This window comes from Balaenoptera musculus, chromosome 14 (assembly GCF_009873245.2).
Source record: "Balaenoptera musculus isolate JJ_BM4_2016_0621 chromosome 14, mBalMus1.pri.v3, whole genome shotgun sequence".
Taxonomy (NCBI): Eukaryota; Metazoa; Chordata; class Mammalia; order Artiodactyla; family Balaenopteridae; genus Balaenoptera; species Balaenoptera musculus.
In genome coordinates, this window is record NC_045798.1 from 8,823,209 (window position 1) to 8,840,661 (window position 17,453).

The following is a 17,453-nucleotide window of genomic DNA, read 5'->3' on the forward strand; positions in this document are numbered from 1 at the left end:
TGTTTATTTGGGGTAGGATTTTGTTGGTCCTTTTCCAAGTATCAATCAAAACTGTATACCGGCCTCCACTCCTTGGAAATAATTAAATGAAATGACAAATAAAATGACGTGCCTGATTTTTTCAGCTAGGTAATGCACTGTGATTTGCATCTGTTAAAGGACTTTAAGTCCTGAAGCTGAGCCATCTGGGACAACTGAGGTGATTTTTGTTCTGCCTTGGCTCCTGTGGATGGTACACCATAGCCAAACACAAAAGTGGACTAAATGCTTCATTCTGCAACATAGTCCCTTAAGAAAACTGCCCTTTGTGATGCAAATGTGTTCACCTTTTGCTCAAGAATTCAATGAGAAGGTCCCTTTCTCTGTTGTCTAATTTTTTTATATTGGCAAAATTCCCTTTATCTTGCTGTTACATAGGTTTTCTTTTTTTTTAATTTACTTTTTATTTTATATTAGAGTATAGTTGATTTACAATGTTGTGTTAGTTTCAGGTGTACAGCTACGTGATTTAGTTATATATATATATATTCTTTCTCAGATTCTTTTCCCATTTAGGTTATTACAGAATATTGAGAAGAGTTCCCTGTGCTATACAGTAGGTCCTTGTTGAGGTAGGTTTTCTACAGACCTCAAGAGCAGATTATCTGTGGTTTAAGAATAGATTTTTGGATTAAAGTCCTTTTTTCCCCTATTGGGGAAAGGGGCAGTCTAGAAAATAGCCTTAATCAATGCCCAAGCGAGGCACCTTCTAGCACAACTCTCGCTTATTTAGCAGTTACAGTAGCGTAATCTGTGACTTCCATGCAGACATGTATCAAAGGCTGTGTGGGATATTAAAAACAATATAAAACCTCCTTCTTCCTCTCCCCAGAGTGGGGTTCCCTCAGTCAGAGCGCCAGAAGCTGCTGGGGAAGGGCTGGTAATTGCATGCGGTGGAGCTCTCGGCGCGGGGTGTGGGATGCGGTGTTCCTGAAGCGACAGATGAGGGATTTTGGCCGTGTGGGAAGTGAACTGAGGAATTCCTCCCCTCGGTTCCTAAGAGGGGCTCTGAAGTACACAGATTGGGTTGCAGAGTGCGGCCCTGGGGGGTGGAGGGCAAGGGGGCGAGCCAAGAACACCAACCCCAGCGCGCTTCGGTGAAGCTCTGCGCCGACCGAGTTCGTAAGGTTCCTCAGCCTCGCCTTCCCAATCACCCACCCCAACCCGAGGCCGACTCTGAAGGGTAGGCAGTTCCCTGGGGGCAGCGAGTGCAGGGAGCCCACGTGAGCCCTCCACCTCCCTGGGTTCTACGTCTGCAGGTGGTTGAGCCGGGCGGGATTCGAGACCCGCATTAGCCAAAGAGAGGCCAAGCGCTCTCCGCCTAACAGCCGGTCAGAGCGCGCAGGGCGCGGGCACGCCGACTTCGATCCGGGTTCCTGGGGGCGGTGCGCGGGAGGAGGCGGGGCTTGCGCGGCCGCGTGGGCGCAAGTCGCGCGGGAGGGAGGGAGCCTGAGGGAGGGGGCGGGGCCGCGCCTCCCGCGCCGCGCTGGGCCCTCTCGGCCAATGAGCGGCGTCCACATGCCGCGGCGGCGGCGAGAGGGGAGGCAGCGGCGGATAAATGCTATTAGAGCAGCCGCCGCGGATCCGTCCCCGACGCCACCTCCTTCCCCTCCGCTGCGGTTTCTTCCACTGCTGTCGGGGGTGCAGAGCTGAGGGGAGAGGGCGAGCGCGCCGCGCATCACCCCTCCGGCTCTCCTCCGTTGCTCCGTTCCGCTCTCAGGGGTCGGCCGAGCGCCCCCTCCTCTGGCCCGGGCGGGGCCGAGAATCACCTCAGGAGAACGGGGAGGGGGCCTGGGGGCCGCGGCCTGCACTCCCAGCGGGCGGTTGAGGGTGAAGGAGGCCCTCCCTTCTGACGAGGGGAGGGAGGGTCGGGAGGCCCCCCCACCGTCCAGCTGTGCCCGGGGCGGGCGCCGGCGAGGGCCGGGCTGCGAGAGGGGCGGTTGCTGGGGGAGGGGGCGCGGGGTGATTCAGCGCCCGGCGAGGCGGAAGCGGCCGGAGTAGGAGAAGGAGGGGGGAGAGGCCAGTCCGCGCCTGGGCGCCCGGGGTGGCACGAGCCCGCGGCCCGAGTGTGAGGCGGAGGCGAGGAGGCCGCGGGGACTGGAGGCGAGGACGGCCTGGCCCCCGCAGCCATGGAGAACGCGCACACAAAGACGGTAGAGGAAGTGCTGGGCCACTTCTGCGTCAACGAAAGCACAGGGCTGAGCCTGGAGCAGGTCAAGAAGCTCAAGGAGAGATGGGGCTCCAACGGTAGGTGCCCGGCGCCGGGGCTGCAGCGGCGCCGCGCGGCTAGGCGCGGGCCCGAGAGCCAGGAAAGATGGCTGACCGAGCTCCACCTCGTGGGTCTCGGCTCCGCGCCTGCCTAGGGCTGCAGGCGGCGGGTTGAGCCCGCGCGCCGGCCCCGCGGGAGAGGGGTTGCAGGCTGGGGGCGCCGGGGTCGGGTCTGCGCCTCCTCTCGACTTCCTCGTGGCTCCAGCCCTTGACCTTCCCCGCACGCAGCTAGCTCCGCGGCTTCTCACGAGCAGCAGCTGGCCCCGGCGGAGGGAGGGATGAGCCTCCTGCATCTGGGTTGAGCCCTGCGAGACATTTTCTCGTCCCTACCGGGTTTATGAGGCGTTGTAGTTGAGAATGCCTCTGACCGTTCTTGTACTACCCAAAGTTACACATCTGGCAGAAGTGATGACAGAGCTGAAATGACTCCTTGTTTCAGGAGCCTTGCTTAGGTGGTGATGAGATTTCACGTTTTGGAGTAGATCAATACAACAAATACTGCATATTTTCTTGGGGTACCATTTTGGTATGGTTTCTCTTAAATATGGTTGAATGTTCATACATCTAGGTGCGTCTTTCAAAGACAGTGATAATTTAGTAATTCTTTTTGTAAAGGCAGAGTGCTAAAATGTTTTTTTTCCCCCCTCTTGACACGTTGCCTGGTGAATTTCTGCATTCTACAGAGTTACCGGCTGAAGAAGGTGAGTAATCTTAACACGTTTCTTCCCCCACTTTGTGTGCTGATCTTAAGATGACATTTACAACAGATATGTTTGTTTCTAACAGGAAAAACCTTGCTGGAACTTGTGATTGAGCAGTTTGAAGACTTATTAGTTAGAATTTTATTGTTGGCAGCATGTATATCTTTTGTAAGTATAAAGAAATTTACTTTATCTCCAAAAAGTTGAGACTATACCATAGATGAAAAACCAGGAAACAAATGTCTATTGAGTGAGAACATTATATTTGGAGATTTAAGCTGTTTCTTAATGTTTGTGTGGGGGTTTTGGGGGGTGGTTTTTTTTTTTGATTCCCTAGGTATTTTAAACTTATAAATAAAACATTTGAAGCCATTCGCGTACAGAAAATAAATGGATGTCTGACATTGGCAGTGCAGTTAGAAATTGTTCCCAAATGCGGCAAGCAGGGTCTTATAAATTCCTGTGGTTTATCAGCTTTTAATATCAAAAAGTTCTTTATTGGAAGGCCTTTTCTGTTTGGGGTTCTTCCGTTGTGTAAGATCATACTAAGATGATGTTGGGCTCTTTGTAGTCTGTAAATAGAACTTACAAAAGGAATATTCCAGTTGCTCTCCCTTCCTGGTAATGGCAAGGTGACAGTTGTTTCTGACAGTGACAAGAATGATGACGGCAGTGATGGCACCACTGTTGACCAAATTTGGTCACTGACCTTTAGGGTGGTATATTTATCTAAATTGGACCCCTGTCTTGAGTGGCTCCTAGGTTGAGAGAACAAGGTTTAGTACAATTGGTTCTAGATCTTAAAAGAAAAAAAAAAAACAAAACTTTTTTCATGTTCTCTATGTGCTTACCAGCTTGAGTTCTGTATGGTTGCTAAGAAACTGGTGAAATGCAAAGAACAGCAGAAGAAAGGTGATGGGGGTTGGAAAAGATAATTCTAGGTTATTAACATTTTTTGTGTGTTCAATATTGATTTTTTTATTGCATTTTTTTTTCTTGGGCATTGGATTTCGAAGTTTTCCTAAAAATGGTCATGAATAGGACACAGATGTTCCTAATCCTAACAGCATGAGATGCCTTTTGTTCTTAAAGTACAGTATTTTATTCTTATAAAAACCAAGATGGGAAGTGAAATTCACTCAGTGCGAAAACTTGTTTCAGGCTTTGCAAACTTGACACAGCTTCAAGGTTTCATTTTTGTGTGTTTGTAAGCATGCAGGCCTCAGGGATCTACCTCTGTCTTTATTGACAACCTTACCCTAGAGGGCTATTTTGAGAACTAAATACACGAAGCAGTGGGCATTTCTTTACTTTAGGTGAAGGGAAAAAATTGGCAAGAGGTGAACTTTTTTGGAGTTTCTGTACGCAGATTCTGCCTTGAGACTTTCATATGTCATGCCATGTTAGCCAAGTGATGTGTAGCCGTTAATAATTAATTCCTCACGAATGTTTTCTACGGTTTTCATTGAATAAAATTAAGAGAGTGTCATAGCAAATCATTAAGCATCCTGAATTAATCACTCCATACCTTATACGTGTCTGTTTTTTCTTGGTTGGTTAAAAAAAATTCCCCTTCAGTAAGTGGCTGCTGCTTTACCAATTCAGATAAAGGAATAGAGCTGTTTGATTAATTAGTTTCAATACATTGTCCTGGAACAAAACAAATAATGTGTTTGAGGTAGTATAATGTTTATGTTTAAGCTGGCTACGTAATTTTAAAATAGTCTCAAGTTTGGTAGTTTTATAAATAAATTTATTTATTTATTTATTTTTGGCTGTGTTGGGTCTTTGTTTCTGTGCAAGGACTTTCTCTAGTTGTGGCGAGCGGGGGCCACTCTTCATCGCGGTGCGCGGGCCTCTCTCTGTCGCGGCCTCTCATTGCGGAGCACAGGCTCCAGACGCGCAGGCTCAGTAGTTGTGGCTCACGGGCCTAGTTGCTCCGCGGCATGTGGGATCGTCCCTGATGAGGGCTCGAACCTGTGTCCCCTGCATTAGGCAGGCAGATTCTCAACCACTGTGCCACCAGAGAAGCCCAAGTTTGGTAGTTTTAATACTGGGCTTCAATAAGGTCATCGGGGATCTCTTAGAAGTTAATCAGCTGCTATATACAAGAAGAGATAAAATAAATTTTTATTGAGTTATTTTGTGTGTATAATTTAAGGCAGTGTTGTAACATAGGTGGCATTACTTCCAGTAGACAAGCTATTGACTATTTGGGTTGTATAGGATCTCTTGAGTGGCCAGTTTGAGTGACTTTATATTAATATTTTGAAATAATGATGTGAGTTTTCCTTTGAAGTAAGGAGCTTAAATCTTCTGGGCATTTTCACATTTTTTTATTATTATTATTATTCTATTTTATTTTTTGGCTGTGCTGCACAGCTTGCAGGATCTGTAGTTCCCCGATCAGGGAATGAACCCGGCCGCAGCAGTGAAAGCCCCGAATCCTAACCACTGGAGTGCCAGGGAATTCCCTCAAATGGGTTTTTAAATAAAAGCTTTAATTTTGTTGTAAGGTAGGATGTTGGCTTTTTGTAGCTTTATAGAGCTATATTTTGGAGTTGAAATTTGAGTTACCTTTTTGGTAACTACATGGAGTTATTGCTTAGGAAATGAACTATGTTACATTTTTATTTTATGGGTTGTTAAACAGAAAAGTTTAAACATTTATTGTTTAGGAAGTACTGTAACAATTTGATTTGTTTGATCAAGAAATTGCAGATATAAAACTTGTTGATTTTCTTCATGTGGGATTAGCACTACTGCTACATTATACTTGACCCTTTTCATTCCACATTTCTTTACCTTTGAAAAGACCACTGAGTTTTTTGTGGTAGTCAGTTCATTCCTATTCGTTGAAAAGGAAAAATGGTAAAATATACATGCTCTTTTGGAGAAGCAAATAGGCAGTTTTTATAATCTATATATGATACATCATCAGGTTCTGCTCAAGTTAAGAAATACTAGGCTTTAGTGATATATTTCAAATATCTAAGTAGTAAACTGTTAACCAGAGTTAATATTTTGCGTTGGCAGAAAGTAGGAAACAGCATTAATGTTTTATACTTGTGACCTGTAGGGATAAAGTTTAATTAACTTGTCACTTGGATTGGAAGAAGTGAGCTATATATCTCCCATTGTATGTGAAGTAACATTAGAAATTCCTTAACTTGACGTTCAGTACCTTCCTATCCTTTTCACTTTTTCTTTCCATCCCCCTTGTTCACCAACTTTGCCCTTCATATAACACATCATATGGTTGCTTAATTGGAATGCCTGTTCTTTTCTCTCTTCCCTGCTTTGTTAGGAATTGAGCACCTTAGGTACATGGCACAAACACTGGGAACACAGCATGGAACGAAATACACGGTCTCTTACCTGGAGCTGATGTTCTAGTGGAGACAGATAAAAGTAAAATATATAATAAACTGTTGGATTGGAGATAGTGCTGTGGAAAAAAATAACATGGTTGGTGGTGGCGGAATAGGGGAGACTGTAGAAGGAGTGCAGTTTTCAAATAGGGCAGTCAGGAGAGGTGAGCTTGAGGACCATATTTGTCTCATCTGTCAGAATCATAAAGTCCTCTCTGGTAACACAATTTGCATAAGCTTCTCTACCCTTCACCCCCATTTCCCTATCTCAGCTACTTAGATTGACCCTAAAATGCTAATAAAACTTTTTTAGACCAGGGCACTTCTCAACTTTGATTTACATTTGAATAATTTGTCTTTTCTTCCTACTGGAACCTTTGAAGGGATTCATAATTCCTTTTAGAACCTAGGTTAGTGCTTCTTTTCTTTAATTAATTAATTTGTTTTTTATTTATTTTTGTCTGCGTTGGGTCTTCGTTGCTGCGCGCGCAGGCTTTCTCTAGTTGCAGCGAGCGGGGGCTACTCTTGGTTGCGGTGCGTGGGCTTCCCATTGCGGTGGCTTCTCTTGTTGCGGAGCACGGGCTCTAGGCGCGTGGGCTTCAGTAGTTGCAGCACGCAGGCTCAGCAGTTGTGGCTCGTGGGCTCTAGAGCGCAGGCTCAGTAGCTGTGGCGCACGGGCTTAGCTGCTCCGTGGCATGTGGGATCTTCCCAGACCAGGGCTCGAACCTGTGTCCCCTGCATTGGTAGGCAGATTCTTAAGCACTGCGCCACTAGGGAGGTCCCAGGTTAGTGCTTTTGATATAACAAATATTTGGATGAGTTTGTGTTGGTAGCATTTTCAAAATACATGAAATTTGTTTACTTTGGTTTTCTCAGTAAGATATATTCAAAAAGTATTTGATAATGTAGTGATTTTAAATTTTTCCTGTGTTTTAATTATTTTGAAGGACAAAATTGGCAGTTTACTGATTGGTTTAAGTAATTTATTTAGAGCCTGTCTTTAAAATATGGTTTGAAAGGTGAATGTGTATGGGGTTTTTTGTTTTCTTTTAAAGAAGATTGTATTTTCAAATCTGAAAATATTGAAGAGTGTTTTCACATAAGCTTTATGTGTGGTTCAGAAGAGAATCTATAGTCTATAATTCATACTATTTTTTTTATAATGGCTGAACTTTTGTTTCTCACCTCAGAAAATTGCTGTAACAGTTATTGGTGATACTTTATTTCTGTTTCCTCTTTTTAAATTTCTTGATGTAAATTTTTTCCTTCATTGAACAAATGTTTGGGTGCCCTAAGGCATTGCAGATTTCTAAGGATACAAGGAGGAATGCAGACCTGATACATGTTTTAAGACCCTCAGCCTTAAGAATGTGCTTATGGTCTCTCATTTTCTTCTTATGTTCTTGTTAAGAGCTCTGCACATTATCCTAACGTGTAGATAACTGAGTCATGGTACCATGACTGTCTCCTAGTTTATACCAGAACATGCCTTTTTACCTTGGATTAAAATTTGCTTAATTCATTAAACCCTGCTCTCTGGCATCTTTTGGCTGTACTCTCAGAAGTTATGGTGATATACAGAGATCAGTCTTCCATATAACAATTAGAAGATACCCTACCCTGTCTAAAGTAACCTAGCAAGTGAATTCCCAGTGGTTAGGACTCGGTGCTTTCACTGCCAGGACCCAGGTTCGATCCCTGGTCGGGGAACTAAATAAATAAAGTAAAGCAAATAAATAAATAAAATTAAATAAATAAAGTAACCTAGCAAGTGTTTACTTTGAATAGGATTGACAAGTTTGAAACTTTTGAACTTGCTGTAGCTGGATACTGTAAGCCCCAGAAGTACTGTTACTGTATTAATAGTGCAAAGCAAAGACAGAAGAAACACTATGCCTAAAATTATACTGCAGTAGCTTTTCCTTCCACTTCCATTTGATATTGTTAATGAGGTTGGTTACCTTTTTGCTCTCTTAATGTTTAAGTTCATAGACTGCCAGGTAGGGACTTGTACCTTAGACGTTTTATGAGATTTTGTTTTGTTTATTCATGCATCTATTCAATAAATATATAGTGAGCATCAACTATGTACCAGAGACTCTTCTAGATCCCTGGGGATAGAATAGTCAACAAAAGGAAATACAAACAGATAATCCTTTATATTCAACCTGTTCTCAATAAAGAGTTTTTAGAAACATTCTCTCTGCCCCCTGTATATTTTGTATAACTTCTGGTAAACCATAATTATGAACTGACTGTACTATAATGCTAATAAGACATAATAATTTGTTACTCATCCAGTTTCCCTCTTCACTACCCCCTTCCCCATCTCATGGGATCTTTCATTTGTCAGCTTCATCTTCCCATTTACACAAGAGAGGTTTTCTTTTCAATAGAACAAAACCATGAAGGACTGCACCATGTGGTTTGAACATGATTGACTGGATTGGTTCTTAGCAGTAAATGAAATACGGTTCATCTTTATTTTGAATTGTAGCACTTAATTCTTTGGGTTATTTGTGGGTTTCAAAATATTTTTTAAAATATTAGAAAATTGGTAGTTGTCAGTGTTAAATAGGTTCAGCACTGTCCTTCCACACTAAGAGATTTGCCCACTAGTTTCTCATCAGGCAGTAATTATACATTGTACAGAACCCTCAAATAACTATGAATGCCTGTGTTTCTTACACATAAACATTTAAAGTCACATAGTGGAAGAAAAGGCTACTACATAATACAGATGAGGATTATTGCATTATTGATAAATACCACTTATGCAAAGGAACCACACATTTCTTGAAAAGTAGAGGTTTGCTTTGATTGTCCTGTCACTGCTTGCTTGCTTTAGTCTTTTCCTTTGTTCCAGCTTATGTGGGATATTGCTTTAAGTTTGTTTCTCAGGCCTAGCTGCCAAGAGGGAAATTCATACCAGCTTTAACAAGGTGTGAAGCTTATCTTACAGTTGCTAATGCCTCACTGACCTTTTCTAAAGGTCCTCGTTACTCTTCAAGTTGAGCAATTTTTCTCCCCCAAGAGCTAATTAAGTTTCTTATTTTTGATATGCTCTCCTTGGCAAATGTTTGAAAGGCTAGTATCAAAGCAGCTGTGATCTTGCATCTATCAAAATTTATAACTTCCTAGAGAAGTTTTCATCCTGCCATTAGGCCTGGCCTTAACACCAGGAATGCCCAGCTGAAAGCTTGCAGCAACAATTTATATTCATTTTGGTGTTCTGCTTGCCCTGGTTCATTAGCTGTCAGTGGTGATTGGCGTCTTTCAGGACCTGGCCTTGGGTCTCCTGGTTTTTTTCCTGCTCAAATTGATATTTCTTTTGTTGGTGGTATAGTGGTGAGCATAGCTGCCTAACAAATTGATATTTGTTGTTAATTCATCGTTACTCTCTTTTACTTGCAAAATTCATGTTGGGTCTTGCCTTAATCATCTTTCTGGTTGTTTGCTGTTTGTGTCAAAGCTCACTTTATAGTATTCCACTAGGTACAAATGTAGTCGCCAGATGGCTTCATTATTGCCATACATCATATCTGAGAATATTAAAAAGTATCAGAAACAGTGCTTCCATTGTTTACCGAATAGATCTTTTAAAGAAAAGATTTCATTGTGGAATATACAAACATTTTAAGCAGTGTTAAAAGGCAAAGGCAAATCTTACCTCCCAGACTGTATCATGAGATACCTTTAACATCCTTTTTGGATTGGCAGTTTTCCACAAAAATTGGTTGTTAAATTTTTAACCATTTAGATGCCTCTTTTACTATGTTGTTTATTATTTTAAGATTCATTGTGTTGGATTCTTTCTTCATAGGGTTGCTCAGTTAGAAAGTACAGTGTGGCTTGTGTGAGCTAGAAGTTAATTCTCTGCTCATTTTTCTTGGGACAGTGTTCTGTGCCCAGGTAAAACATTTTTGGATTTATGTCATCTCTGAAGTGCTGTGTTCCTATACTAGATATCATATGGAGGATAACCTTCAAAATACATTCCTGATCGCAGAACAACCTTGCAGTAATGGCCTTCAGCAACACCACTGAAAATACGTGGGACATTAGCAGATTATATACTCTAATTTTGAGTCAATGATTAAGTTGTTTTTACTATGAATTTGTGCCACATAGGTATTATTTGATGTGACTATTAACCAGATTAACAAAGTTTCATGATTGCCTTTTGCTTTAACAAAATCAGGAATTTGTTTTATTTCTTTTGAAAAATATACACAGAAAATGAATGGAATTTAGTTCCCCAAAAGTATTTGTTTTGGATTTTGAACCAATTATTACATGAAAAAATAAATTAGTTCTTAAGGGTATTATTAAGAAGTTTATAGTTTTGAGTCTTAAGAATTATTGGGAACAAGATATAAGCTTGTTGTTTATGTCATTACATTTTGCTACCTTTTGTTTCTAAGGATGGTAAGAAAAGAGATTTTATGTATCATAATAATTCCTTTAATGCCAACCGCTTTTGTTGTAAGAACACATTACAGTTCTAACGCATGCCATTTCTCTTTAGATTTTGGCTTGGTTTGAAGAAGGTGAAGAAACAATTACAGCTTTTGTAGAACCCTTTGTGATTTTACTTATATTAGTAGCCAATGCAATTGTGGGTGTATGGCAGGTAAGCAAAAATTCCTGCAGTGTGAAATTTTGGTAATTTACGTAAGTGATTTAAACTGTGTTAAAACAATCTGTGGAACTACGTGTGTTTATCTGTTTATTTAATGGCAAAATTTTAGACCTCATGCATATATACTTTGCTGTTAAAATTGCTCATCCTTCATGGTAGCATGGAATTAAGAACAGTGGATAAAGAAGCTACTTAAGGAAAACCAGAAAATTTGACAACCAGTATTCTCTTTATATTTTCTAGTTGCTTCCTATGAAAAACTTTTATTCTCCTTGGGGGGGGGGGGGTGTGTGTGTGTGTGTGTATTTAGCTATAAAAATTGTTTAAATCCTAAATAATTTTACCTTCAGAGCATATTCCTGGCTATTTTCCCTTAACTGCCCAGTACCCAGGCCTTTCTTTTTTTTTTTTTTTTTTTTTAAATTTATTTATTTTATTTATTTATTTTTGGCTGCGTTGGGTCTTCGTTGCTGCATGCGTGCTTTCTCTAGTTGCGGCGAGCGGGGGCTACTCTTCCTTGCAGTGCTGGCTCCTCATTGCTGTGGCTTCTCTTGTAGAGCACAGGCCCTAGAGTGTGCAGGCTTCAGTAGTTGTGGCGCGTGGGCTCAGTAGTTGTGGCTCGTGGGCTCTAGAGCGCAGGCTCAGTAGTTGTGGCTCACGGGCTTAGTTGCTCTGTGGCATGTGGGATCTTCCCGGACCAGGGCTTGAACCCGTGTCTCCTGCATTGGCAGGTGGATTCTTAACCACTGCGCCACCAGGGAAGTCCCCCAGGCCTTTCTTATTCACAGAATGGAAGCTAATTTTACTACAGAAACATAATGGGATCACACATCTGCCCCATATTTGCATGATTGGTCTTCTGCAGATAGCTAGTTTGAGAATTTAACTTTTTTAAGACTGTGGATCTGTTAGGTTTTTGTTTTTGATATATTTTAACAAACCCAGACTAATATTTCACATTCATCTTTTTATTTTTGGCTGCGTTGGGTCTTCTTTGCTGTGTACAGGCTTTCTCTAGTTGCGGTGAGCGGGGGCTACTCTTCGTTGCAGTGCGGTGGCTTCTCTTGTTGCGGAGCGCAGGCTTCAGTAGTTGTGGCTCGCGAGCTCTAGAGTGCAGGCTCAGTAGTTGTGGCACATGGGCTTAGTTACTCCGTGGCATGTGGGGTCTTCCCGGACCAGGGATCGAACCCATGTCCCCTGCATTGGCAGGCAGATTCTTAATCACTGTGCCACCAGGGAAGTTCCTCTCATTCATCTTTTAAGTATTGATCTTTTAGATTTTTGATACCTATAGTCACCTCTTTCAGGACTAAAATAGAGTGCATCTGTCATTCGTAAAGTGGAAGCATCTTATAAACATACTTAGTCCTATTGGAATCGTAAACTTCTGATCTTATTAATAAACATGAAGGCCTTTATGTGGTGAGCTCATATAGAAGGAAGCCTACTTAGAAGAAATTTTTAATTGTGCTACATTCCTCTTATTTTGATTTTTTAAAAATTGCTTTTATTTAAATAGAAATGATCTTTTTGTGAATAATTTAGGCAAAAGAAACAACATATAGCATTAGATTGTCCTTCTCAAGTTAGTAATATGCATTTTTAAATTAATTTATGTCAGTTACATAATAGATACCTCATATATATTCCCTTTTCATGCTCAGAGTGATTTTGTAAGGCAGATGATATTCCCATTGGACAGATGTGACAGAAGTTCAGAGTGATTGACTTATCAAAGGCCATACAGATAGTACATACATAGAGTATCTGGGATTTATATCCAGGGCCAGGCTGATCTGAACTCCAAAGTAAAATTTTATAGCAATTTTCACAGGACTTTTAGATATGTCTTAGCTTAAAGAAAAGAGTAATATTTTTGATGGATATCCTATTACATAATATACAGAAGGGTATGAGCAATAAATACTATAGGGTTCTTGCTTTCTGGAAGTAATGAAAGTTATAATTATAGTGTAAGGTAGTATTTGGGAGGGGTGGGGCATGTATTTCTGATCAGTGTCATCAAGGAAGGCTGACAAGCAATTGGGGGAACTCTAAAGAAGTGGGACTTTTGTGGGTGGAAGCTGGGGAGAATATTCCAGAGAGGGGGTGGCATGAGCAGAGAGGTACAAAGTGTGTTTGAGGAATGACATTTAGACCTATTTAGGTTTGAGTGGAGGAGGTAGGAGTTGTAACTTTTAGAACAAAGGAAACCTTAGAAGGTCTTCTAAGTTTTTGTTCGTAGTAAGTTAGGTGTATTTGTTTAGGTGTATTTGTTTTTCCCCAAGCTGACCTGTTTTTTGTTTGTTTGTTTTTGGTTTTTTTTTAATAAATTTATGTTTGGCTGTGTTGGGTCTTTGTTGCTTCACGCGGGCTTTCTCTGGCTGCGGTGAGTGGGGGCTACTCTTCGTTGAGGTGCGGTGGCTTCTCTTGTTGCGGAACACGGGCTCTAGGCAGGTGGGCTCAGTAGTTGTGGCTCGCAGGCTCTAGAGTGCAGGCCCAGTAGTTGTGGCTCATGGGCTTAGTTGCTCTGTGGTATGTGGGATCTTCCTGGACCAGGGCTAGAACCCGTGTCCCCTGCATTGGCAGGCAGATGCTTAACCACTGCGCCACCAGGGAAGTCCCCCTGATTTTTAACGTGGAACATTTTTTTTTTAAGTCTTTATTGAATTTGTTACAATATTGCTTCTGTTCTATGTTTTGGTTTTTTGGCCACAAGGCATGTGGGATCTTAGCTTCCTGACCAGGGATCGAACCTGAACCCCCTGCATTGGAAGGCAAAGTCTTAACCATTGGACCACCAGGGAAGTCCCTCCCTGATTTTTAATAGAAGCAAAATACAGTGCTCCTGGACATCTTAACTTTGGTCAGTCCAATTAAACTCTACCTGACATGACCTCGAGGAAGGAGAAAAAAATAAAACTGCCACAATTCATAAATTCTAGGGGGAAAAATCCTGAGGAAAAAGTAGTTTCAAATTTGAATAATTGAATAGCAGCAATGCTCAGAATTTATTCTTTCTACAATATCAGTAACGTTTGAACTTAACCTGAAGGACCTTTTAGCAGTGACATTAATTAGAGTTAGATATGCTGGTATTTCTGTTAATTATAAGGTGATACAGATAGACTCATTCTTTAAGCAGATCTGATTGGGATTTAAATTATTTTTATCATGAACTTTCCAAATTTAAGGTTTCCTGTACTTTCTCAGGAATGCATACATAAAAAGTTAGACACATGCCATTAGCTATCAGTTTTGTGTCATCTAAATTCTCTTTAAGCAGGTTTGAGGACTTAATTTTTACCACAGTGTGAAAAATGAGATTGCATGGTATCGAGCATAAATTTTATCCAAATGAAGGTTAAATTGAAGAGGTTTAGATTGGAGGGCAAAGATGTGAGAGAAATGAAAGAATTGTTTCCTTTGTCCACTGAGTAACCTCAACTGGGCATGTGCTTTGTAGATTTGCTCCTTCTAATTGCTTATGTTCTTTTTAATTAATTAATTTTATTTTATATTTATTTTTGGCTGCGTCGGGTCTTCGTTGCTGCGTGCGGACTTTCTCTAGTTGCAGTGAGCAGGGGCCACTCTTCGTTGTGGAGTGTGGGTTCTCATTGCGGTGGCTCCTCTTGTTGCAGAGCATGGGCTCTAGGCGTGAGGGCTTCAGTAGTTGTGGCACACGGGCTCAGTAGTTGTGGCTTGCAGGCTCTAGAGTGCAGACTCAGTAGTTGTGGCGCACGGGCTTAGTTGCTTCGCGGCATGTGGGATCTTTCCGGACCAGAGCTCAAATCTGTGTCCCCTGCATTGGCAAGCGGATTCTTAACCACTGAGCCACCAGGGAAGTCCTAATTGCTTATTTTTTAAAAGGAGAAAAGGCAAATTTCACACATACTCCCCCACCACCCCCCAAAGGAACTTTCCCCTAGCTTTTTTTTTCAACATGGCTCATTTTAATTCTGCATCTTTCATCTTGAAATTAGGAAATAAAAATTGTGTGTGACTAAGTCTTGACATGTTCATATATAATATTATGGTAAATGTGGTATGTGACTGGCAGTGCTTCCGGCCACTTATTGGTCTTCAGTACTGGTGAGAGATTTAGAATTTGAGACGTAACTGGATTTTCTTAATTCATCACTCAAAGCATTTACTGTGTGCCAAAACAATCTAAGCATTTTACACATAGCTTGTAAATCCTCACAACCCTTGAGGGTGGGTACTGTTAGTGTCCTCGTTTTGTAGGCCATAAAGCTGTGTGTCATGTAACTTATCCACAATCACATAGTTTTTGAGTGCAAAAGCCTGGGTTGAGCCTGGGCGGTCCAACCCCAGACCATCACCTTTCATGGGGGTCAAGATTGACTTAATGATGTGAGTGTGTGAAGCTGAAGGTGAGGGCCATGTTGCACAGTGTGCATAGGGACAGCAGGTTCTAATAACTGCTTCTTTCCATTGATTTTTATCTCCTTACCCTTCTTCGGGTGCTTATTTTTTCATTTTTAGTACAAAATCATAAGAGCCTAGTGTTTCTTACCTTAAGATGTGAATCATTTATTGCAAATGTCATTAATGTGCATCTCCTGTGTTTTTTCGTTTTAAGTTTAGTTTACAACTCTTAAAATTTGATTCCTAGGGCTAGAAACCCTTGGCAGTGGCAGGCTATATTTACTACTGTTATCTTTTGTTTTCTTTTTTACAGGAAAGAAATGCTGAAAATGCAATCGAAGCCCTTAAGGAGTATGAGCCTGAAATGGGCAAAGTGTATCGACAAGACAGGAAGAGTGTACAGCGGATTAAAGCTAAAGACATAGTTCCTGGTGATATTGTAGAAATTGCTGGTGAGTTGAGTTTGTCATTTTTATTTTAGGTTGTATATCTGAATACAGTCCTTTTCTGAAGGCTCATACTTAAGAGTTTTAAAAGTTAGGCTCATGTGTATCAATTACGTTAACAGATTTTTAGTGCTATCCAAACGAATCAGGTTTTCTGTAAAATTTTCAGTGTTTTGGCACTTCCCTTCATGTTGATAAGTGTTTTTCTTTTTTTTTTTTTAAACAAGGTGTTTTGAATTATTGTGCTTATTACTTATAGTACATTGTGGAACACTAGTGCTGAAGAGATAATGAACTTAATCTTGATTTGACAGTTAGTTGTAGTGAGCAGTTTGTAGAATACTAGTTAATGGCTACATAGTTTTTCCTGTTTTGGTTCTTGGCACAAATAGGTCAAACTTGCAACCGTCAAACCTAGTTGATGGCTAAGGATAATCTCATGACTTTAAAAGCTCTACTTAAAAATACTTGGACATAACACTGAGCCAGGGATCTTAGCCAGGGATCTAGGTTTGGGCTTTAAAGAGTTAGTGAATCCACTGCAATGCCAGAGCTCTACACAGATCTCAAAAAGGTCCTCCTTGCTATAGGTCAATGCCATGTTTTCAGGCAACCCAGAATGCCCCTGGAGCCAATCAGAACTGTGTAATCTTTTTGCTGGGGAATCATTACATTGGGTTATTCAAATCATTGTGGTTTTTCACACCCTCCTGAGCTCAGAATACTTGTTTTCTTTTTGTGAATTGTCTCATAGTAGTACCTTTACACTGACTTGTGGGGAAAGTGTGCTTTGTCTTACTCATTGTAATGAGAATTCAGTGCTGAGTCTCTTGGCCTGTGCTCTGCAGTTTCGGCCTTTAGAAGTAAATTACTGGGACTTCCCTGGCGGTCCAGTGGTTAAGACTCTGCCCTCCCAATGCAGGGGGCCCGGGTTCGATCCCTGGTCAGGGAAACTAGATCCCGCATGCTGCCTGGCTCAGCCGAAAAAAACAAACAGAAGAAAAACAAAAGTAAATTACCTTGTCATAGGTCTTCCAGAAAAAGAATAGTGTTGCCTGTGTACCCACACGTTGATTACTTAGGACAGCAAAGTTTGTATAAATGACCTAACGGCTTGCTTAATAGTGTTAACAAAAGTACAACTCAGAATGCAGTGCTTTGGCCAGTGGATTTTTTAAACTTAATTTTGACATAATTTCAGACTTAAAAGTTGCAAGAGTAGTAAGAGTTCCCATTTAGCTTTTACCCAGATTCTCCAAATGTTTGTTGTCACATGTGCATTATCCTCTTTCAGTCTGTGTCTATACATTCACACATTTTTGTCTGAACTATTTGAGAGTAAGTTGCAGAAATGATGCGTCTTTACTCCTAAATACTTGAGTGTTTATTTTATAAAATTTAGAGCATTCTTTTAATATGATTCCAATTAACTACTGAAAGATAACAGTATTATATCAGTTTTTTAATCTGTAGACCTTATTTAGATTTAACCATTTGTCACCATGGATTTTACAGCAAAAATATGACTTACAGAGGGAATTCTGGTGGTGATGTAGGAAGTAGGTCAGAATGGGAAGGCTGGAGATAGGTAAGAGCT

At 41.3% G+C, this 17,453-nt stretch overlaps 1 protein-coding gene across 2 annotated transcripts in view; it reads left to right on the forward strand.

Moving 5' to 3' along the window:
- Nucleotides 1-1,597: 1,597 nt before the first annotated feature.
- The window catches only part of ATP2A2 (ATPase sarcoplasmic/endoplasmic reticulum Ca2+ transporting 2), a 63,322-nt gene continuing 47,466 nt past the window's right edge, over nucleotides 1,598-17,453 (forward strand). Inside the window, exons 1-5 of one of the 2 annotated variants that reach the window (XM_036874494.1) lie at nucleotides 1,598-2,286; nucleotides 2,991-3,008; nucleotides 3,094-3,176; nucleotides 10,908-11,012; nucleotides 15,724-15,862. In XM_036874494.1, coding sequence (XP_036730389.1) covers nucleotides 2,169-2,286; nucleotides 2,991-3,008; nucleotides 3,094-3,176; nucleotides 10,908-11,012; nucleotides 15,724-15,862 — 463 coding nt within the window. In that variant the 5' untranslated portion in view covers nucleotides 1,598-2,168. The remainder of the gene's footprint in view (nucleotides 2,287-2,990; nucleotides 3,009-3,093; nucleotides 3,177-10,907; nucleotides 11,013-15,723; nucleotides 15,863-17,453) is intronic. The other variant, XM_036874495.1, reaches the window with a different exon arrangement.